This window comes from Lasioglossum baleicum, chromosome 18, assembly GCF_051020765.1.
Source record: "Lasioglossum baleicum chromosome 18, iyLasBale1, whole genome shotgun sequence".
Lineage (NCBI taxonomy): Eukaryota > Metazoa > Arthropoda > Insecta > Hymenoptera > Halictidae > Lasioglossum > Lasioglossum baleicum.
In genome coordinates, this window is record NC_134946.1 from 8408052 (window position 1) to 8431432 (window position 23381).

General features: G+C 37.4%; 1 protein-coding gene across 9 annotated transcripts in view; it reads right to left on the reverse strand.

Moving 5' to 3' along the window:
• The window catches only part of Zip (myosin heavy chain 10), a 29671-nt gene extending 6475 nt beyond the window's left edge, over positions 1-23196 (reverse strand). The window contains exons 1-14 of one of the 9 annotated variants that reach the window (XM_076442681.1): positions 22527-23196; positions 12901-13057; positions 12329-12447; positions 9501-9524; positions 8712-8750; positions 7908-8000; positions 7651-7813; positions 6645-7334; positions 5552-6198; positions 3547-5391; positions 3147-3416; positions 3000-3014; positions 1080-2500; positions 3-795 (exon numbers count right to left, since the gene is read on the reverse strand). In XM_076442681.1, the coding sequence (XP_076298796.1) occupies positions 771-795; positions 1080-2500; positions 3000-3014; positions 3147-3416; positions 3547-5391; positions 5552-6198; positions 6645-7334; positions 7651-7813; positions 7908-8000; positions 8712-8750; positions 9501-9524; positions 12329-12447; positions 12901-13057; positions 22527-22883 (5865 nt within the window). In that variant the 5' untranslated portion in view covers positions 22884-23196 and the 3' untranslated portion in view covers positions 3-770. Of the gene's footprint in view, positions 1-2; positions 796-1079; positions 2501-2999; positions 3015-3146; positions 3417-3546; positions 5392-5551; positions 6199-6644; positions 7335-7650; positions 7814-7907; positions 8001-8711; positions 8751-9500; positions 9525-12328; positions 12448-12900; positions 13058-22526 lie in introns of those variants that run through there. The other 8 variants (XM_076442674.1, XM_076442673.1, XM_076442677.1 and 5 more) reach the window with 8 other exon arrangements.
• Between the last annotated feature and the right edge of the window lie 185 nt (positions 23197-23381).

Here is a 23381-nt window from a genome sequence, read left to right on the forward strand (position 1 = left end):
TAAAAAATGCGTTCCGTTAATCAAACACATCGCCAACAATTCACACAAAATACAGCAATGGCTCCAAAACATCCATCCAGCCAATGAGTGCAACAAAAACAAACTGTCCTGCTTTCGTACACCACACTCCCCGTGTCGATGGAACCATTGCTGTTAACAAGGGTATATCTCCAATTCGAAAATTCAGAGAATTATGGGACTTTGAGGACGTAATATCACATATGTAAATAATAGTGTGCTGTGGATCAGTCTGAGGAACAAAAGATTCTGAAAAATTTTTAAATACACTCTACGTTAGTTTTTTAGAATGTAGGATTAGTATTCTTATAGTCTCGAGACACGCACACGATTATGTTCCGTCTCATCAACACGGTCAGGTGAACTGTAATAGTAGGCTTTTGTCTATACGTATAACTCCACACAAACAAACTTTTTCTCTTCTCGATGAGTAGAACGTGTTGATGTAAAATCAGATTCTAACAATTAAAAAGAGATGTAGATTCACCCCTAGGACGGATGACCATTACTTTTCATACATCCTGTACATACTCGCGTGTTCTAAAATCCTCAAAGTTTCATAATCTTCTGAATTTCCTAATTGGCGACTTTGCCCGATAACATCTAAGCCATATATGTTTCTCTAAAGTACTGCTTTGCGAATTAAGATTAGGTCTCTCGACTAGCCTGAACAGTATTCTGAACAACTAACCGACAGAAACGGAAATCTTCAAATCGGAAGGGTTTCTGTAACACTTTCTTCCTGTAGAACATTACCTTTTCTTTTTTCCGTGGCACCTAAATGTTATTAAAAATATCATTAAATTACGAATAGTCTATACAATCAGATTTTAAAGAGGACATCTAAATATCTCTGTTAGTATTATAGACAAAAACGAAAGTCGAACAGTTTCGAAGATCATCAACGACTTTCAAAAGGCTTCTTTTAAATATTTCTTCTCTTAAACGGTCTAAATGCACTCTTCGACATTTCCTTCTGTCTTCAATGTTAACAGAAAAATTTAGTTGTTTTATTTTTCCTAATTTCTATGATTAGAGAGTCTCATGTGCCAAGAACACACCTCAGTTTATTCTTAAGGTTCGCCACCTCCCTGTTCAGCTCCTCTTGGGTCTCCAACAAGTCGTCCATTTCTCTCTGCGCTTTCCTCTTCATTGCCTTGTGCCTGCTAATCTCCTCCTCAGCTTCATCGAGCTGCCTCTTCAACGCCTTCATCCTGGCGTTGACCTTCTCAGCCTGCTCCTTATACTGGTCAGAGTTTCTCCTCTCGTCCTCCAACTGCAAACTCAGCTCTTTCAACTTCTTCTCCAGCTTCCTATTAATCTTCTGCTGTGCGAATCTCTCCTTAGCTTCAGTCTCCAGCTGTTCATCCAAATTATTGATCTTGGACTCCAACTGTTGTATCGTAGCCTTGGTCTTCGCCCTCTGAGCAGTCTCTAGCTCGGTTAGCTTGGCTTTCAGCTCCTTGTTCTGTCTCTCGAGCAACAGCTTGTGCGACTCCAGCTTCTGCGTAGTAGACCTCTCAATAGTCATTTCATTTGTCAGCTGTTCGATCGTTATCTGCGCTTTCCTGGCTCTGTCCATGAACAGTTCACCGTTCGATTGTTCCTCCTCCAGCTCTTCTTCCAGGGTCGCAATTCTAGCCTCCAGTCTTCGCTTCTCATCGAGCATCAACGTGCCCTTGTTAGCATTGTTGTTCAATTCCTCCTGCAGCTCATCTCTCTCGTTCTCGGCAGCTCTTCTAGCACGCTCGCTGCTGGCAAAGTCCTCGGTCAACTGCATCAGATCCGCCTCCAGACTCTTTACTTTCCTCTCAGTCTCCTTAGCAGTCGCTGCCAACTCGTCCCTAGCAGCCCTAGCCTCCTCAGTCTCCCTAGTGCTATCCTTGATCTGCGCCTGCAGCTTCTTCAGCTGCTTCAACGCGTCCTCTTTGACCTTGTTGTGCATCTCCAGCTGTTGCTCGATGTCCTTGTAATCCGCTTCCATTTTCTTGCGTTGCGCAATCGCCGCTGCTCTCTGCTTCCTCTCGTCTTCAAGCTCCGCTTCGAGATCACGCAGCTGTTTCACTAGACCCCTTCGCTTTTCCTCAGCCTGTTCCTCTTTGGCCTGAAGGTCTCGCTCGAATTGCGCCCTCAAGGCTTGCATGTTCACCTCTAGACGTAACTTCGCGTCCTCCGTGAACTGCAGCTCATCTTCAAGTTCTTCAACCTGGGATCGTTGCTCTGCCAGCTGGGATTCTAAAGCGCGTTTTGCCTTTTCTAACTCGTGCACGTTCTTGTCGGCTGTTCCTTGATTGTTCACCAGCTCGTCGAGCTCCGATTGAAGGCTTCGACGAACGCGCTCCAGTTCTTCGACTTTCTCGTTCATCTCGTCGAGTTCTCGAGTCAAGGACAGCACTCGGGTCTCCTTTTCACGGGCCTCGCGCTCCGCCGCGTCTCTCTGCTCCGCGTACTGCTCCGAAACTGCCTTCTCTTCAGCTAGCACCTTCAAGAATAACATTAATTGTAAAATTGAGCTTGAATTTGAAGAGTTTGCAAACACTGATTCTACCGTTACTCTCTACAACAATGTAGATACACGTGTTATGGCTGAATGTGGACTAGGTAATGATGAGACTTGTTTATGAAGATGGACACCTTACGTACTTGTACAATTGTAGTCAACGAATTAACATTAATTAGATAAATTGACAAAGTGTCCCTACTAACTTGGACACCTTGAATATCTTGCTTATTATTGATGACTACGAAAAACGTTGGAGAAAAAGATGATTATATCCGAAAAGACATATATTATAATTGCAAGATCTGCCTCCCTAAACCAAACAATATTTTCCTCTTAACATTTTTTTCCATTTTCAATAATAAGCTAGATACTCATAAATAATTCTCGGAAATAGTCCGTAAGGTGCTGCAAAACATTAAATCCAAAAAGATAATGTAGCAACATCAAATGAGTAATAATATTGTTATTAAAAACTCACAGAAAAATCCTCAAACTATCGTTAATAATAAAAAAGTAAATATTCATAAGTAGTACTTATTTCCAACAACGTAATAAGTAATGGTAGTAACGTATAATCAAAGCATAAAAGTTACTTCCACCAAATGAGAATTGTTTTTCTAATTACCTTATCGAAATTCTTTTGCTTCTTTTCTAACTCCAGCACCTTAGCTCTCTGCGCTTCGAGCTCAATAATACTATCCTCTAACTCCGCTTGAATTTTCTTCTTTGATTTATCCAACTTATCATTGGCAGCCTGCAGCTCCTCGACCTGTCTCTGAATCGCTTCCATATCTTTAATACACCTCTTTCTAGCTTCCTCCACAGCTACAGAAGCTTCGGCTTCGTCCTCTGCCTTCTTCTTCGCCTCCGCCAGTTGTACGTTCAAGCAAAATACCTGAGCGAATCAATTAATAATTAATACAGTTGTAGAACAGAAAAACTTGCAGGCTTTAAATTTGATTAGACACATGAAGAATATTATAAATCGTGAGTGGTTCTGATGGAAATTCAGTTTTTAACCGTACCTGTTTATCCAGGGCCCTCTTCGCTTCCTCTTCTTCCTCCAATTGATCATGCAAACTTTCCTTCTCACTTTCTAATGCTCTCAGTTTAGAGCTCAGCGCCAGCTTCTGCCGCGTTTCTTCCTCCAGTTGCTGTTGGAGCTCAGTAAATTGGGACTCGCAAGTGGCAGAGGCTTTCAGAGCCGCTGAGGCCTTCAGCTCCGCAGCTTCCAGCTGCTGCATGATGCTTTCAGACTCTTGTTGCAACTTCGTAACTCTCTCAACAAGTTCTTGCCTATTCCTTTCAACTTCGGCGAGCTTGGCATTGATCTCAGCAAGCTGTTGCTCCGCCTGTTTCCTCCTCCTGTCAGACTCCTGTCTGCTAGCACTGATAGACCTCAGCTCCGAAGCTAAATCAGCATTCTCAGCCTCCAGAGTTCCCTTTGCTTTCTCCAAAACTGCCTTGGTCTTTTTCAAAGCATCCATCTGCTCATTTATGGCTGTTAACTCCTGAGTATGCTTGTGGCGCATGTCTGCGAGTGTAGCCTCGTGCATCGAAGTCTCTTCTTCCAAGTTCTTCTTTAGCGTCGCCAACTCCTGTTCCCGCTTGCTTCTCAGCTCTTGCTGAGCTGCCGTGGTATCCAATGAATCCAGCAATTCGTTCTTCAAAGCCTCCAGCTCCTCGTTCAAATCGCGCTTCAGTTTCTCAGCCTTACTCCTGGCCGCCTTCTCAGCCTCCAAATCTTCCTGCAACTCAGCCAGCTGAGATTCCAATTCTCGCAGTGCCTTCTGCGCCTGAGCTTTCGCCGCACCCTCCTCGTCCATCTTCGCCATCACCTGATTCAATTCTTCCTCGCGTTTCCCTAGTTGCAACTGAAGCTCCTCCACCTGTGTCTTTCTCTCAGTCAGCTGTTCCTTCAGGTCTGAGACCTCCGTCTCGATCTTCCTCTTCGACCTGTCCACCTCCTGCCTCTGCTGGTGGTCCTTCAACAATCTTTCCTCCAAATCTGCAATCGTCGCTTCGTGTTTAGCTTTCAGTTTTGACAGGTGTTTCGCCTTCTCCTCCTCCTCGGCCAACGTCTGGGAAAGATCATTCGCCCTCTCCTCCAAGATCTTCTTCTCCTTTAACAACTTCTGATTTGTGTCATCGGACAATGCGAGGTCCTCTTCCAGTTTCTTTATTTTCGCGTCGCATAGCACTTTTTCCAATTGCAGCTTCTGCCTGGCGGCTTCCTCTTCTTCCAACTGTTCCTCAAGGTCACTGATATTCAGTTGCAGCTTCTTCTTCTCCTGAGTCAACGCCGCGCTCCTTTCCTCTTCTTCTTCGATCCTCGCTTCCAAATCATGAAGAATTTCTTCTAGTTCCTGTTTCCTAGCCGCTAGTCTTGCTCTCATCTCCTCAGCTTCCGCGCATAATTCTACTTCAGCTTGTAATTGCTCGGCTAATACGGTCTTCTCTTCTATGGCTTGCTGGTATTTCCTTTCATACTCCTGTGCAGAGTGTAATTGCAGTTCCAGTTTGTCCCGCACTTGCTTCAGCTCGTCCTCTTTCTGTGTCAACTTCTCCTCCTGCTTCGTCACCTCTAATAATGGTTTCACTTTGGTGTACAAACGCCACCATTGCCAATTTCTGAGTTTCAAGTATGCTGCGCAGTTTCTTTGAATGATTCGGATGGCGTTCAGTTGCTGGAGACGCTTTTGATAATTCCGACGAGCCAGGAAACCGCGGCAGAACGCTTGGAAGTTGACGATTATGTCGGTGATTTTGTAGTCACGCTCCTCTTCAAGGTGGGCTAACACGCCGGCGCGAAAGAAGATCTTTGATTGTCCCACCCGGTACAGATTGGGATCTAGTTCCAGCGCCTGAATCTAAAATTAAAGAAAATACACGTGAGTATTCAACATGGTTTTTACATAAAATGATTCTACACATTTCATTGAATATAATCACCACCATCACACATCTGATCACCTTATCCGGCTATACAAAAGTCAGAAATGTCGTGAATTTACTTAAAAATATATTTACCATTTTCTCACACGCTTTCTTTCCATCCATGAATCCCTTAGGAATAGCATTAGGTGTTAGAAGTTCGTATCTCTGTCTAAACTCCTGGAAGGGTATCCTGTTCGGGAATCCTTGACGACAAATTCGAATTCCTTCCAGTACACCGTTGCATCTCAGCTGTTCTAGTACCAGAGGAGCATCGATCTTCCCAGCCCGTTTCTCATGATTCGGTATAATACATCTGACAAAGTTAGGATTAGTATTTCTGAGAGTGACCATCAGTTTCGCCAATTGCTCTTTGTACAATTGTGAAACCGTTCGGAACATTCCTTTCCTGGTCCTCGCACCGAATTGTGTGTCTGTTAAAGCCTGTTGGGCCATCCCAACAATCTCAGCGTCTTTCCAGATATGACAGACGAAAGGATCCTGCGAGTTCTGCAGGAGGCTGACCACATTTTCATTCAGAGGATCCATGTTCTTCATTAACCACTTCGCTGCAGAATAATCGACCTTTCCAGCATAATGTATGATAGCAAAGTCTGCGACACCTCTGAAGTCTGTCTTCATAAATTTAGGGTGTACACTGTGAGCTCCCACCAGTTTCTCTACGAACGTTTTGTCGGTGGCTTTGGGGAACCAGCATTCCTCGTCCAATAGTGCCATGATACCTAATTTGAAATTAGAAACAGCTCTTTAATCCCAGCATGTGATTAATAGACTACAGATCTTTATGCAAAATAAAAATGTTCTGCATTGATTGTGAGCAGCAGGAGTAAAATAAAAATGGATTTCATCCCTTAATGATCTTGTTGCATTAAAAACAACGTTACAATATTCTTAAATTTTTCTAATCTTTCGTTGTTTTATATTTCATCCAGCCAATTTCTTCATAAATGCATAAAGATCCGTAGTGATTAAGAAACGCCTCGAGACATCGGCTATACTTTTGTTATAAATGCATATCTTTCTCTAAAAAAATTACTAAATAAACTGCAAATGTTACTCTTTCGAATGTTAATCCTTAGAAATAAATGTTCCTTTTCGAAAAATTGTGAAAAACCCATTATTTAAGTATTTACTAGTGTATATAACCCTTAAACGACTTTGATCTTACCCATGGGCTTGTCGATGAGGTCAATAGTTGGCTGCAGGTCCAGTCCAAAGTCAATGAACTTCCATTCAATACCCTCTCTCTGATATTCCTCCTGTTCGAGGATGAACATAGTATGGTTGAACAGTTGCTGCAGTTTTTCATTGGTGTAATTGATGCAAAGCTGTTCAAAGCTGTTCAGCTCGAAAATCTCAAAACCAGCCATATCCAGAATTCCAATGAAACTGGCTCCCTGTCTCTTTGTTCGATCTAGGGATCTGTTGATCCTATTTACGAGCCACCTGAACATCCTTTCGTAACAGGCCTTGGAAATTGCTTCGACAGCAAACTCAACTTGCTCTTTGGTCTGCGCCTTGGTCACAAAGTCCCTGCCAACCTTGATCCTTGGCTTTAAAAATGCTTTTGTCATCTCTGTAACGCTTAAGCCTAAGAGGTGAGAGATCTTCTGGGCAACTGTGTTGTCTGGCAGTGTAGCCTGATCCGAGTTCCTTTCCTGGCGAAACTGCATAGACCCAAACAGCATCACTGCGGACACTATACGGAAGATAGAAGAGAAGTCCTCGTTGGTCATGCCCATTATGTGCATCGACTTTACTGTCGAGAAGAACTCTGCTGAGTCATCCACTCCTGGTACTGGCAATGCGCCATTTGAGAGGAATGGATAGTGTTTTGGATCCTCCAAGATGAATTCCTCTAAAAAATGTTATGAACGTTGTATATTTAGCACATAAAAAATTGCTAAGTTTAACCCCTTGTACTATGATATCGAGTCAGACTCGCGATGGACACTTCAAACAGAATCTGCTACATACGTATGTTGTTAATCTCCTTTGCATTGAAATGAAATTCCATTTTATTGTAGTTGATATTTTGTCATTACATATACATATAAATTGTTCTCTTTTTTTTTCTTAGAAAATTGTAAACGTTAAGAAAGTTCCCATCATTGTAATCGTAAACTAAATCGTAGTGCATAGGGTTAATAATTTCTTTTTCTTCCTTCACTCACTTTTCTGCTCTGCTGAAGCACCTGCGAGGAGCTGATAGAATATATGGAAGGTCCTTTCGTCCTTTGCTTGTCGAATTGCTCTCGATTTCTCCAGAAGATAAGTTTCTATGTTTGCTCCAGCTATGTATCCTGATGCGTCAAAGTTTATTCGAATAAATTTGCCCTAGATGAATATGATAAATAAGTATTCCATTGGATCAATGTAATCTCAAATGTAAATTACTGTAATTGAACACAGAATAAATGCCAGGACTTACGAATCGAGAAGAGTTATCGTTTTTCACAGTCTTGGCATTGCCGAAGGCTTCCAGAATGGGATTTGCTTGCAGAAGTTGTTGCTCCAATTCACCCTATTGTCAAAAATCATTCAATTAATGAAGACACAGCATTTCGAACTTACAAACAACGAACATGTATTGCCATCGTCCATTTAATGCTTACTGCTCTAATTTTAATCTAGTATTGTTATAAACAAACAGTATAAACATCTGTTAAAAAGTAAACATATTGTTACAGTGAAAAAGCCACTTTCAGATTAAGCAACGATTGTTCTTATGCTAAACAAATATTAAATATATCAAATAGTATTTTCCAAAGTACACGATTAATGTAATTGATTAATTACGATGACCTAGCAGAATCATAACTGAACAATTGACAGCGACAGTTACAGAAGCGGAAAACTTCGAACGTTTTAATTTTTAAAATGTTAAGAAAGTAAAATACAGAAGTTCTAATCATGAGCAGACATTTAATTAATCTTAAAATTAATTATATTAATAATCGAAACAACAATTGAGGAAGAGCTGCAAATATTTACATTGGTGATTGAATAATTTTACAGCAGCCTTTCTAAATTGTCATTTCTTTTATGTTACATGTTGCATGTTAGTAATTAATTTGTAGTTAAAACAATTTTTGTGTTATCCATAGAACACACCAATTTACTGAAAAATGTGAAATAAACGGGAGAAACAATAACAAGCATACAATACACACACACACACATACAAGCACGACACAGGACACATTAATAAGTAATTCAATTAATCGACTCTCACGTTAATTACCGCAAATTTATCCGAAACGCATCCCGAACCCTAAATCCAGTGTGCAGCGAGCAAGACAAGGGAGATATTTGTGTTACAATTCTACAGAACCTTCTACTCTTTTTTAGATAAACAAACTATCTTAAAAATGTCCCCGTTAAATCAACACCAAGTTGTTAGTATTAAAAGTGTAATTAGACTGGGCGTGGAGGTCGTTTCTCGCAAAAAAAACAACATATAAACGAATACACGATTAATTAGAGTACAGTGGTGCTCGGATAACAGTCTTCACATAATTCTAATTGCATTATTATTTTAAAATCCTTTGTTAACCTCAAATTTATTTTAGCAACTAAAATGTACCTGTATCATTTTTATGGAAAAATAATCGTGCAACCATTTTTTATACTAAAATAATAGCATACTACTTTTATAAACAGTAAAAATAGCATATTTACACCGAAATTTTTTAGAGAATTTTCATTGAGTAAACAAAAAATGTAAAATATATATTTGTTAATGAATTTAGGTGGTAAAAAATGTAAACTATAATCACTGCATCGCTGTACTCAGAAAAAAAACAGCTCGAACAAAGGACAGTACACAATATTTGTTAAAAAATTATAATGAAAGGTTACTGTTATGTAAAAAAATGTTAATTTTGGAATTTGCGTTGTTTGTTGATCAAAGCGAAGGAAAACGTGGGTAAATAAAATACAAAAAAAAATAGACAAAGAGCAGATATAGCAGCGTGATTATTGCGTGAACAGAATTGTTGATCATTTTATTGTTTTGACTTACTATGATTAATGCCGGACTCGGTGTCTAGGTGTGTTGTGGCCGTTGAAAGTCAGCACCGGGAACGAAAGAATGTGCAAAGTTAAATTCACGAGTCCAAGGTCATTTGTGCATTATTTTGTCCTGCTTTATTTTATTGAAGCTTCCCTCGCGCACCAAACTAATTATTAAACAATTTGTACAACGACGATATGTGGCTCAAATCAAAATTAGGGTAACGAGACGAGGGCTGTCAGCGTGATTCATACTCGTGGGATCCACTTTCATTCAATTATTCAAGTTTTAGTCTATTCGTTTAATTTTTTCCTAAAGAAATCAGAAAAAGAAAATTAATTTTTACACATGCGCCATTTTTTTATAGCGATCTCAAAGTTTTCATAATTATTGGGGAATCTTTGAATGATTACATGTACATAATAACGTTTCAGCAAAATTTTCAATGTTTTTTCAATGTTACCTTACATTCAAAATTTTTTTGGCTAAAAAACCGGAAAGATAAAATTAGTTTCCAGAAAATTTTCGAACTGAACGAAGTTTCAAAAATTCAACCTATGGTAACTCAGTGGGAAAAAAAGATACAGCAACCTCTTTAGGCTCAGTTTAAAGGGCAACTCCTCTACTTTCACTTTCCTGAGTTGCATTGTTTTTGTAAGTACTCTCGCATTGAAAATTCGGCCCAAAAGCAAAGACTGTTTTTTCCTCGAAAATCTGACGAAATCATTCGAAACGTGTTTTAAAAAATTAGCGTGTCGACACCACGGATGCGAAGAGCAAAGTCTGCCCGTTCGAATAAGTATATAAAATCGCATATGTGATTTTCCGTGACCGTTCATATCGCGGTCCGAATGGATAGTGTGCCAAAAAACCGATGTTTTTCCTGAAAGAATCTCGCCGCAATAAACAATAATCCTAAACATCGTTCCGGCCGATGGAATGCATAATTAATTCCACGGGATTAAACGGCGTGACGCGGCGTCACGTGTTGCGAAACCCTTGGCGAGCCTCGTTTAAACAATTTCGCGTTCGAAACGCAGCTGCCGCGCGGCCTGGCAAGCGTCGAATTATGAAACGACGGCGACGCCGATTTTTTCCTATATAAGAGCAGAAGTTTCGAGGCGGCGCGGCGCTCGGTGACTCAGAAACTACTCGAGTGACTCAAAGCCGAGTTAGGCCGATAAGTGGATCGTTTCGCTGAAAAAGGAGAGATCCTTCAAGAGCCAGTGATCTATGATGGCCTATCGCGATCGGAGAACAGACTCACAGTATTCAACAATCTCGCAACCGGCCCCGACCGACGCGTTCAATTACGCAACAAGTTTTACGCGCCAAAATCGAAAATCCAAAATTCCATCGACTCTCTTAACACGCTCGACATGTACAGTTTAAAATTCTCTATAACAAAAAGTACTAGACTATTTATGGCTAAAAACCATTAAAAGGTATTTAATATAATTGACAAATATTCCACAGTCTTTTTGTTTAAATTTGGTACAACTTTTGAAATGCTGGTTTTTTGACATAAGTGACTTAATAAGTTCTTGTAGAGAATAAGAAATTGCATTGAAAATATATAATTTCATTTAAGAAAATACAGTTGACCTTCCGTATAATTTCTATATATGAATCCATAAAAAAAGCTGCTAGTGGTAAATTGTGTGGTTCATGGAATCATTGAATTTTTATTTGAAATAGTTTTCTGTGTCGGCAATGGTTTTGTAAATATTTGACTGATATGAACGGGACCCCCTTCATGTCTATATACTTGCAAATTCCTTAAGAAAAGAGAATGGAGTAGTCAAGTATTATAAATGGCGAATTCATATGTCAATGAATAATACATTATAAATGTTAATTCTATTGTAACATCTATATATTCATTTCCTTATTTAATTAAATTGACCGAGTTCTTCATTAAATTAGTTCGAATTTATGAGGGATTTCACAAATCGAAATAAGATAAAATATTTTTGGTGAAAGTGCTGAGTAAGTTGTAAAAGAGAAAATCCTGCGGAATTTATCGACCGCGGTCGATAATGTAGAGCCACGGCGCGCGAAAATTTGAATTTAGAAACAGAGGAATTGTCTGATTGGGTATCAAAAATCCGGAGAATCTAAAGAAGAAATACAAGCAGACGATTTGGAGAGCCTTTTATACAAACTCACTGAAACAGGATAAGCAAACGAAAAATTATAAAAAGTAAGGAAGAAGAATACAGATAAAATTCCAGGAAGATAAAATGCTGAGTTTATACAGAGTTTGTTTGCTTCTGTCTGTTGGAACAAGTGACTCACTGTTTTGTTTACATAAACTGTCATCGGAAACTCGTTATCACTTGTAAGATAATGATAAAAATTGTAATATTATAGTATAATGAAATGGGGTGCAGACTGAACTTTGAATTTTGAGTTTGCAAAAAGTATATACAAATGTGTTCTACAGTTTTCCGTGGTTCTCTATAAATAAGCTTCGATTACAGAGTGTACGGAGAGGAAACTCAGTGCGGGGAAAAGTTCTTTTTGTAAAAATTAAGAAAATATGGCTACTATAAAAGTAGTTGAAAAAATATAGACTAGCAAGGAAAGTATGTACAATTACACTTTTCATAGATACAATTCTGTGATCGTATATGTGTAAATACCATTGCACTCCTGTACAAAAGTAAAACAACACCTCAGAAAATGCACTCTCTGGGTTTTTAACATCTGCTACCTATGAATCTAGCGAATTCCCCAAATAGATTCGGGGAAAACAGTCCAGTCAGAGCAGATCTCCAATCAAATTAGCCTCGGAAAAAGAGATGAAACCTGGAAGCATTTCGTGATTGGCTTACCGCGTTCGATTTTGGCTTTGAGGCAGCAACGTACGCCAAATATTGGATCACTTTCTTCGTGTTTTCGGTTTTTCCCGCGCCGGACTCGCCGGTGCATAGAATCGACTGGTCCTCTCGATCTGTTAACAGAATTGCCAGGAAAACATTAATCTATATCTAAGTATTCGACGTCTTTGTTAATCTGTATTTGTCCCGTTTGTCAACTCTCTCTCTCTCTCATTTACTTTTATTGTTATCTAGAAACTTTACTTATTTTTATATTCTTCATGAAAAATTGAACACAAAATGTGCAGTAGCATTTTTTATGCAATGCTCAGTTTCAAAGCAATTCAAGTTCAAAGACTTCTTAAGTTTCAAACTGAGCGCGCTGTCATGTCACGTGACGCGCCGCTTCCCCCTCTCCTCGTCTAGATGTGCGGACGGGTTATGCCAATTTTGAAATTTGATTTACTCAAAAACTAAACCTCCAATAAAAATATTTTATTTTACACTTCCTATTGATTTTTGTGTTGGGTATCGGATGATGTCCTCTTTGTAGCAGAAAAAAAAAACAAATGGATCGGTTTAATTACCCTGAAGCATGGAACGATATGCAGTATCGGTGATGGCGAAAACATGGGGTGGAACCTCGTGTCTTTTGATACCCTTGTACCTCTCCATTATCTTTTCCGTGTAGATTGACAGTCTCTTGTATGGGTTCACAACCACACAGAAGAGCCCGGAATATGTCTGCAATCACATAATTGATGTCGTAAGTAATTATACCATGAGGAAAAAATTTGGTGATTGATGAGTATGTATACTTCTGTTTCTAATTGGTCTTTTGTAGAAAGAGTTTATCTATAGGGTGATTCTGTTATGTTTTGATGAATAATTTGATGTATTATCGACGAAACATTACAGCCTCGTCGAAAAATATAGTCAATGATACAGGATTAATTAGTGACCAGTAATTAGACTGTTAATCACTGTGTAATCGTATAACTTCATGACATTATATAGTGTGCATAATTACCATTGTGCAATTACAATCTCAATTAGTGTAGGATTTTCTTTGTATTATCAGCTCATTTAGAAAATAAGATTATTCAAATCTTGAATTTAGTGCGAATAGAAATTACTAAAATTAATGATGATTTTCTGATTTCAATCGGAGTATTTATTTGTTTATATTCTTTCAGTCCACTTAAAATGACAAGATCAATAAAAATTGGTACATATATATATAATAATAAAATGAAAAATTTCTTGTAGGATATTAGAAGTTGTACTGATTTCCCATTTTTCTTTTCAACGCTATAGCATTGGCGAGACCGTTGCTGGCTTTAACACCGCATGAATAATTTACGAGTTGAACGAAAAGAAAAGATAAAGTGTGCGTCACCATTCAAGAAAGATGAGCAAGCGGATCAGTTTACACTTTACACAAATTCATGCCGACGTGTAACCCTGAAAATATGTCGTTTAGAAAGCGGCTCATGATATTTTTCCAATTTTTCTAAGCTCTTATTAAACATTGATCATGTCAATTTATTTCCGAATTATTTTTTGCTTATTGAGAATAATCTGAAATTGATTTCTCAACATTTTACTGTCATTCATTTTCCTTCTATCTACTTCCATGTACGTATTCTAAATTTTTACTGTGTTCAAAATTATCTAGAATTTATAACTTAATTTTTTCCAATTATTCATTTTAAACTTTCATCTTCTTCAGTGTTTTCTAAACTTCATTTTTAAAACTAAATAAAGCTATTAATTTTCTTGAGAGTTTTTTCGGATTTATTGTTTGAACAAAGATTGTCTGTTTTCGAGATATTGTATAGAACAATTGCCCAAGAAGGCTCTCTCTCTGAACAGAGCACTTGCAACAATAGTCAGCGAGATAGCAATGGTACCGGTAGTGGTTTGATAAGAGGTTAAATAACTCTTGTTCGCCTCAGTACTACAGATAAGAGGATAATGGCAGGTTCATGGTGTCTTCACTGAAATAAACCGATGACCTAATAATCACTGGCAATAATCTTATTGTCACGCAACACATGGACCTTGTATTGTCAACTGCAGACTATGTCCCGATTATATCTCCAGAAATTTCTAGTCTTAACCATACTCCAGATAGAAAATCCTATACGCCTTATCAAAACGAAAACATACCTCTAGAATTAAATACTACTGTCTTAAAACATAGACTAAAATATAAGAAAATCAACTGTTTAAATATTGACCAGAAAATTAAGTAATACAGGTTCAATTAATCCTTTAGATATTAATGAATAGATAAACCAAATCTTCAAGTATTAGACTGAGCATAAAATAAATTGTGCCCAGTGAATGAAAATTCAATCAAGTCTTTAATAGTATCTTAAAGTCCAATACAAAATAATAAATGAGTATACTATATATATATAAACTGAATTAATTCTTAAAATATTAGACTGATCACAAAATGGATTAATAAAAATTCAATCAATTAAAATAGTAGGCTAGCCACAATATCAATTATTCAAAATTAATTCTTAAAATATTGGGCTGATCATAAAACCAATTAATAGAACCCAATAAATTCTTGAAATTTTAGAGGGACTACAAAATTAATTCTTAAAACACTAATGAAATGTAAGGTAGCAAATTAATTCTTGAAATATTAATGAAGCGGAAAACTAAAAAAAAATATTAAGTAACTCATTAATTTTTGGAGTACTACATAGCTGATTCAATTTCTATGGGATTTTCTTCAATTTGTTAACATTGCAACGGTTAACGGAGACCAGAGAAAAAACGGTTCACAGTAAAGTGGTAATCCGCGGCTATTTGATTCCTTTTTTTTAAACAGAACTCCCTCTCCTCCGAAGGGACTCCGAAACCGGTCTCTCCGTGAGTGTTGTGTCGTCGACCTGCCTAACATTCCTGCTTATAGAGCTTACTAACAATCACCGCCTCCAACTCCCTCTTAAGGAAAACGGCATCTTTCCTTTTATTGGCTCTATCAAACGCCAATAAGCAACTGCATTATTCATCCCGCTCTGCGATAAATACGATCTGTTATAAATCCACCGTAATTGGATGAAAATGGAATATTGAAATCCTGTTTTAAAATTCGACGAAAAAAAGAAAGTCCCATAAATCACGGTGCAACGGTGCATCCTCTTGCATTTTGTGCGAGAGGAAATCCAAAACGAGTTCTGGGAACCTTGAGATTCCTCTCCTTTTTTTGAAGCACACTTTTCCTTCGACCGAAAAAGAAACACTCGGCTGATTTCATTGAAATTAAATTAATGAAACAGAATCTCTAAGAAAAATTTAAAAAAAACGAAACCAAATTTCAGAAAATGAAAAAATTCATCAAAATGTCTTTCACTGTGTTTGCCAAAAATTGTCATGAAATAAGAAATAAGCAAAATGTAATTCTAAAAAATACGAAAAATTTCAAATACAATTATACAAGCTAAGAAAAATATGAAGTATTGTAAAGTGTAAAAAGAAAGGAAATAATAAATAACATTGTAAGAAATAAAATGCGATTTTAGAAAGTAAGAAGCAAATAAACTGAAATTAAAGAACGTCAGAAGAGATAAAATGTCAAGAAACAGGAACACATAAAATCTCATTTAATTGAATTCATAAAAGGTCATAAATGTACAGGGTGATTCACCGAACTGGCTGCCATCGTTTTCCTGAAACTGGCCCGTGCACTTTAACGCCTTTAAAGGGAAAGTTGCATAATTTAAGAGACGTGCATACTGCATCCAATTTTTGCAACAGTGTGTTTCAACTCTTCCGAGCCGCGACTTCTCTCTCGAATTAAAAAACCATGATATAAGAGCAGAAAAATGATTGCTATATGATGAGTTCCTCGTGACGTCATGAAGGTTTGTGAAATAGAAAGTTCATGAGGCATCGCGTTCCCGGTATGGTGACGCATAACCATGGAAATTTGTGAATCCCCATCACTCTTATTTCTTTTTCCCGGTTTCCTCAAGTTTTGAGGGGGAGTAAACGAGACTTATGACAACGAAAAATTCCAGAACAAGTGGATTATGGTTCATTGGTCCAGTGATGTTTTCAAGTCGACTCAGAGGAAGCTGCACGCGGTCGATTCAAACGTGCAAATCTTTTTTCGGACTAGCTAACCTTTTCGATTGCTCAGATCTTCATCTGATGGATCTTGGCTCGCGCACACGCTTCTGGATCCGATCTAGCGATCCAAAACGGGCCTAAAATCTTCTGGTATTTTATTCATATAATCGCCAATAATTTTTCTATTTTTTCCGGCGTTCAATTTTTGCAATTGTACAGCTTCTCTTCAAACTGTCATAACTATATTTCTCGAACTGTCGTAACTACGTGGAAAACAATCGGACAGCAATCTACCTGTGCTCATTTTAAAGGGCAAGATCTCTTCTTTTCGACCTAAATTAAAATTTTTTCTAAAATAATGTTGCGCCAAGAAACAAGATAGAGAGTAAAATCAGAACGTTTTCTTCAATTTTCCAAATTGAATCGTCTCTACGATAGTCAAAACATTTCTTTCCTGGCTCAAACCACCACCGATTTAAATAGCGAAATCTACTCTTTACGAGGAGCTCACAGAATTTGATCGATGACTTTTTTATTGTCGCTTTATCGTGCAACGAACGGAGAGTGCACCACACGAGATTTTCAATGCAAAACGCCCTCTCAATGCCTTACTGGAGAAGTAACTTAAAAAGAGAGCAACTTAGGCTAACTGAAAGTAGAAACTTCGCCTTTTACAATGAGCCTAAGTAGATCGTGATCCGTTCATTTTTCACGAAGCTGTAATAATGTAAACATCGTAAAGAGGTTTCAATCTAAAATTTTGAAGGAAAACACATCTCCAAAAATTCAACAGTTACGTGGTACCTAAATATTTCTAAGAAAATCAACTTAGAGGTGTTGAGAGTAGAGACTCGGTCCTTTAAATTGAGTCTAAATAGATGATTCTCCCATTGTTTTCCATAAAGTTATTCAAACAAATAAAGACGTATCAGTCTAAAAATGAAAAGACCTTGAAGACCTTCTCTATATTGCTCGCTATTTGGTACAAAACTATTTCGAAAGAAATGAACTTGGGGGTGCTAAAAGTACAAAATTCGCCCTTTATTTTGAGCCTAAGCAGACAATTCTCTCATTTTTCTTCACAGAGCTGTAACAGTTTGAATGTTACCAATACGTCACCATTGAAAATTCGACAATCCAATTGTGACCATACCGAAACGGGAAAAAAATGGTAAAAAGGAAGTCGAGCCCCACTGCGAAGGAAGAAGGAAGAAGTTGGCGTTGTTAGAGGGGGGGGGGGGATATGGGTGTGTGACGAAGCGTGTACAGCGAATCTATCCCGGAATCTGTGCGGTTTCGTCAGAGAGTTCGGTTTCTTTCCTAAGAAGACCGAAACTGTTTGTTGACTATAAATGGCACGAAGTCTTCAGCGAAACTGAAGCTCTTTCTCTTTCCCTCTTTTACTCGCGATCGGCCTGGTGTACAGTATAGTGAGCCGGCGTTTATGGCACCGCGAGGAAGCGGGTTAAGGACACTCCTCCTTATAAGGATTCCTCCTTGATCGGTCTCATTCTCTTTACTTCTCGCTTAAATTTGATAGATCGAGATGCGTTACAGCTGCTGCGCTCCGATCTACTTTTACGCTAATTGCGACCGCTATGCTGCACACCGATTTTCTCGCCGTGAATATTGAAGTTCAAACTTTGCTTCACAATTTACCTGAATAAGTATAATTCTATGAAACACACTGTGGAATCAAATTATTAATTTTTAAATAAAGTCCAACTACACCCGAGTTCTTATCATTTTTGTATGAAATATTAATGTCCGAAAATTATTCATTTACATTTGACATTGTGGCTCTAAAGATTGAAATATCCACCGTATATCCGATGTTATCATATCTAGAATTTAATTCAATTTTATAACTTTTTGTAATTTGTAATTTGAATGATTGTATATAATTTCATAACTTTCACAACTGAATTTCATTTTATAAAGAAGGAAATTTATATAGCATTATATACAAACTTCGTAGATTTAAAATACAATCTTTATAGAACTCTGTTAGAACTGTTTTCTATATTTATGACTTTGAAAATTGCTAAATTATTTCTCTTTATACACATGATCCTTCAAAAATTACTAGAATTGTAGTTTTCATAGAAATGACCCTCAAGAAATTACTAATTACGTCTACTTATAAACATGCTATTGAAAAATTGACGAATTACTTCTTTTTATGCATACGCACCTCAAAAAGATTACAAAGTTAAAGCATTTATGCATATTCTTCACTGTATGACAATCGATAAACGTATCTAATCCATCCTTAATTAGTTATAAAATTAATCTTAATTATTGGAGCCATAAATAATATTCTGACGAGATTCTTGTTAAAATTTCTTACAATAGACGTTCGCAAACAAATATTTGGCAGTCTGTGGATCGCTTGAATTTTCATTTTCTGGATGATCTTGTAGATCATATTCAATACCAATCATAATTGGAACAAATTTTGAATAGTGCTGTAGCTGCAGCTATATTTACAAGTCTACCAATTTTAATCGAACTTTTTCGACGGTCTAGATGGCAGAGATTCGTATGATTTCAAAACAGTGCACGGAATGCGATATATTGCGGATCGAAAGAAGAAAAATCAGCACGTACGAGGCACATGCATGACGTCATTCCTTCGTGTCCTAGAATGCCTGCCATACGTAAGCAGATATTTCTATATCGTAAGGCCCAATCGACACTCAAATTCTTTTTTAATTGATCCCGACGAAAATCGAAAGATTCTTCGCCGGATCCGAGTCTGGTGAAACCTCTATTATCGGAACACCCGTTATCTAGACGCTACATCTATTAGGCCACACGTTACAACTAACGCAAATCATTCAATATTATTAATTTCTTCCATATTTATTTTCATTTCACGTTTTATCATCTCTTCATTGATATTTATAAACATGATTATTAGTAAACTGCGGATCTTTATGCAAAATAAAAATTGTCTGCATCGATTACAAGCCGAAGGAACCAAATAAGAAATTCTTTCTTCTTTTAATTATCTTATTAAGCTGAAACTAATACACCGATGTCCTTAAATCTTTTTAATATGTCCACTGCTTTAAATTGTACGTTTCTATTTTTCTCATAAATGCATAAAATCCGCAGTCTAATGCACTTTCGTAAGACAACAATCACGTTTCGAAGATTTTTGGAAACTCGCCACTACTTATGGGGTCATTTCACATTGTTTATTGTCCGAGCTGATTCGAGTTTCGGTGAATGAAAATTATAAGTTTGAAATATTTTTTATGCTGGCACACTGTTCCCCGTTCGATTCTCGATGTTCCCCTAATCGCTGGAAACTTTGTACAACCGTATCTCGTGTAACCGCAGATTACATAGTGTGGATACATAAGTTGCACAAAATTCCCGGTGATAATAAAATTTGAAGAAAAACGATTAAGCCTGGAAGAAACCTTCTTCAGTTGGCTTCTCAAAAGAATATTAAAAAGTTACAGCATGGTACTCTTTGTTGAAAGGATTGTTAACATTCAGTAAATTATTTCTTCTTGAGCTACTTAAAAAAGCTAATTAATGAACGCTACAAAATGACTACACTATTTATTATCGTAGATATGACTCTTAAAAATTACTAGAATTAAATTCTTTATGAAAATCATCTGTAAATATTACTACATTTTTTTTCTCTCTATAGAAATAACACTAATTGAATTACTAAACATTATCTGTATACATATGATCCTTAACAACTTATTAGAATTGTTTTTTAAAGAAAGGTCCTCCCAAAATTACTAAATTATTTCTCTTTTTAGATATGAATCGAAAAATGTTACTGCGTTCTTTATAAAAATCGTGCAATGACAGGAGAAAAAGGCGAAATTCCTATAGTGTTCCATACTAAAAAACACAGTGACTCAATGTTACGTGGAAGTAAGATAGGACAGTGGTATCAGTTTCTGATAACACCTAAGAGGCAGGACATATTGCGGCCGTCCAATAACACGAAACTTTTACCTTTCCTCCATTTAAAATGATTTTTCAACAATCCAATTGCAATTATAACGTTTCCTGCGTTCGTTTGAGTTACCTCTGATAGCATCAACAAGTGAATGCTCTATCAGAAACTACTTAGACCTAATGATAGCTAATGCTTTTTCTGTAATATGCTGTCTGTGTATTTGCTAGCAGGCAGAATATTAGTTTCCGCGATAAGAAAAGATAAGGATCATTAGAATGACCAGTGTTGCATCGAGTAAGCAACTGTTAAGTGAAAACGCTTGCTAAGTTGCAATTATATCTTGAAAGTAATTGCTTTTGTCGGGAAGATCGTATTTTCAACTTATGTAGATATTTTTTACATAAAACATATTGTCATGAAATAATTAAATTTGATTCAACAATGTTTTCGAAAGAAATATCAAATTTCAATTTTGGGAAATACATGTGGGAATTTTGGCAATTATATAAGTTTCTTTTACACAAGAAATAGCTTGTTGGTTATTTGAGGAAAAGAATGGGGCCATTCAAATTTTTCCTGTTGAGATTAGCAATCACCACAGTAATATACTTTGTCCTAACTTATCAAAGGTGGTAGCTGATTTATGACATTATATGCCTCCACTATGAAGATAGGTACAGTGATATGATAGTTTGTGTCACAAATAGTAGGCAATTACTAAATAATTAACAAGATAATCAAACCCTGCTAGATGTTTCACTTAGGTCACCACTATGTTTACAAATCTATGCACTTTTTTCAGTAATAAAAATCAAAAAACTAGTTATTTAATTTAAAAATAATAATAATCAAATTTCAATTTTTTAACAGCCCTTTCCAAATTTAACTTAACGCCATTCTCAAAGAACAACATTTTTTTCTAATAATCATGAAATAAAATGTTTCTCAATTTTCATGAATGTAAAACTTGGTTTACATTGTCTCTCAATTATCTACAGTTCGAGTCACTATAATGAAATTATGCCTTGCAAAGTACAAAAGTAAGAAAACACTTATAGTGAAATGTTGAATGTGTATGAAATTATTTTGCAAAATATGATATATTCGAAACAGTGTATAATTTTATGCATAACTCGTTTCGTACGAACTCAGTTTCTTTATTATAATTGAGCATTGTTAATCTCAATCGCAATAAACTGAGAAATCTAGATAAGAAAATACTATATGATACTAATTACAGATTAAAACACATTACAATACATATATTATATCTAGCCAACTATCACAATAAAACACAGAAACCTACAGACGTGTAATCATAAATAAAATTAATAAAAGCTGCACCTATTGTACAACTATAATCAGGTCAAGTTTCTATTGTTTTTCGAATGAAACACATTCCTCAGATATTATCTAAGAATAAACCTTCTCACATCGAACAATAGTAATCATTGTCTTTGTGTCCACTACCATTCGGTTTCCCAACTTTCATTAGTACAATCATAACTCCAATAGAGAAACTAGAACAATTTTTAAAGAACTATGATAAACAACTAAGGATTTATCTTGGCGAACTCATTACTCAATTGCAGAATTAATTGTAAACCAACAAATCATCTATGAATTTTTTTCTTATTATCATATAAAATAAGATTGTAAAGCTTCTTTCTGTAATGCAATCGTTCAGAAGTCTGTTAACACATTTGCTACCAGTGTTTGTTTCTATTTCATAGTTACAACATTATATGAACCGCAATTTATCCTTTAAAATTCCTTAGCATTATGTTGCGTCTTATCATATCAAACAAAGAAACACTTAGGTGTGTCGATGAGATAAATTCTCTTTACGTAAAAAATATAGCGTATAGTACTTAACTGCGACTGTTACAAGAGTGAAACATTACCGCAAGGAAGTATTAATCTCCTCGAATATCATGCTATGTGTTATGATTCTAAATAATAATGATACTGATAACAAACACATCAATGGTTCTCCTGTAGTCAGACTGGTAAGGGAGGAGCACTGTGTATGAACTTCACAACGCTACAGCTGATTCTACATTTTTGGAGCTCCCAAGGTTAAGAAAACCTCTGAATCACTATGCTACATTCCTGAAAGGTAGCAAGTGCTACCCCTTGTCAAAACTCGTATGACAGTAAAGCAGTAAAATCTGTCAAACTCACATAGATGAGGCCGGAGTAGTATCTGTCTTTGAGGTTATGCAGCACGGAGGCTTCGTTGAGGCACGTCAGTTCGGCCATATCCTCAACCTTGTCGTACTTAGGCGGGTTCATTTTCTGGATATCGTCCTTGGCGACGAGCACGCGTTTCCCCGTCTCGGCGATCTCGACCTCGACCTCGTCACCACGCTCGCCTTTGATACCTGCCGCCACAAAGCCCTGGGTGTCGTGCGGCACCCATACGAGCTTCTTCTGTGTCCATTCCGCCTGGGTCGCCGGATCGTTGAAATTATTCCTGTCGACGGAAAGGAACCGCAGCTCGGGGTCCGAGTGGTCCACCCTCGAGTCGACGTCCGCCATTTTTGTTTTTGAGATCACTAGCTGCTCGAGCCGGCTTCAGGAACGAGCGATTCCAAGGACGATCCTCCAGAGACTGGCCGCTCCGTGACAGGGACGCACATGTAACTGTCCACACAAAACCGCTTTTTCCCCGTTGTTTCTTTCCAGTGTTCGTTCCTCGGCGGCGGCTCGGACAATGGCGAGGAGAGGCTCGAACGGCTCCTGGTCTGTTCTACTCCGAGGTACGTAGTTGTTCTACAGCCTTCAATGCTCCGAGAGATTGTTTTCTTTATCGCACCGCGCAGCCATCTTCTTTCTTCTTTCGAAGGAGTCCAGTGGTGGGAGATTGATAGAACAATGTGTCGTACGGCGGCGCACGAGTCGACGCGTGACGTGGTCCTCGAGCAATCTCATTGGCCGGACCACGAGCACGATAACCAATCAGAGACGTCAGAGTGTAATATATTTTCTGCGAGTAAGGTGCGCTTTCTATAATTTGTATCTGGTATGGTTTTTACT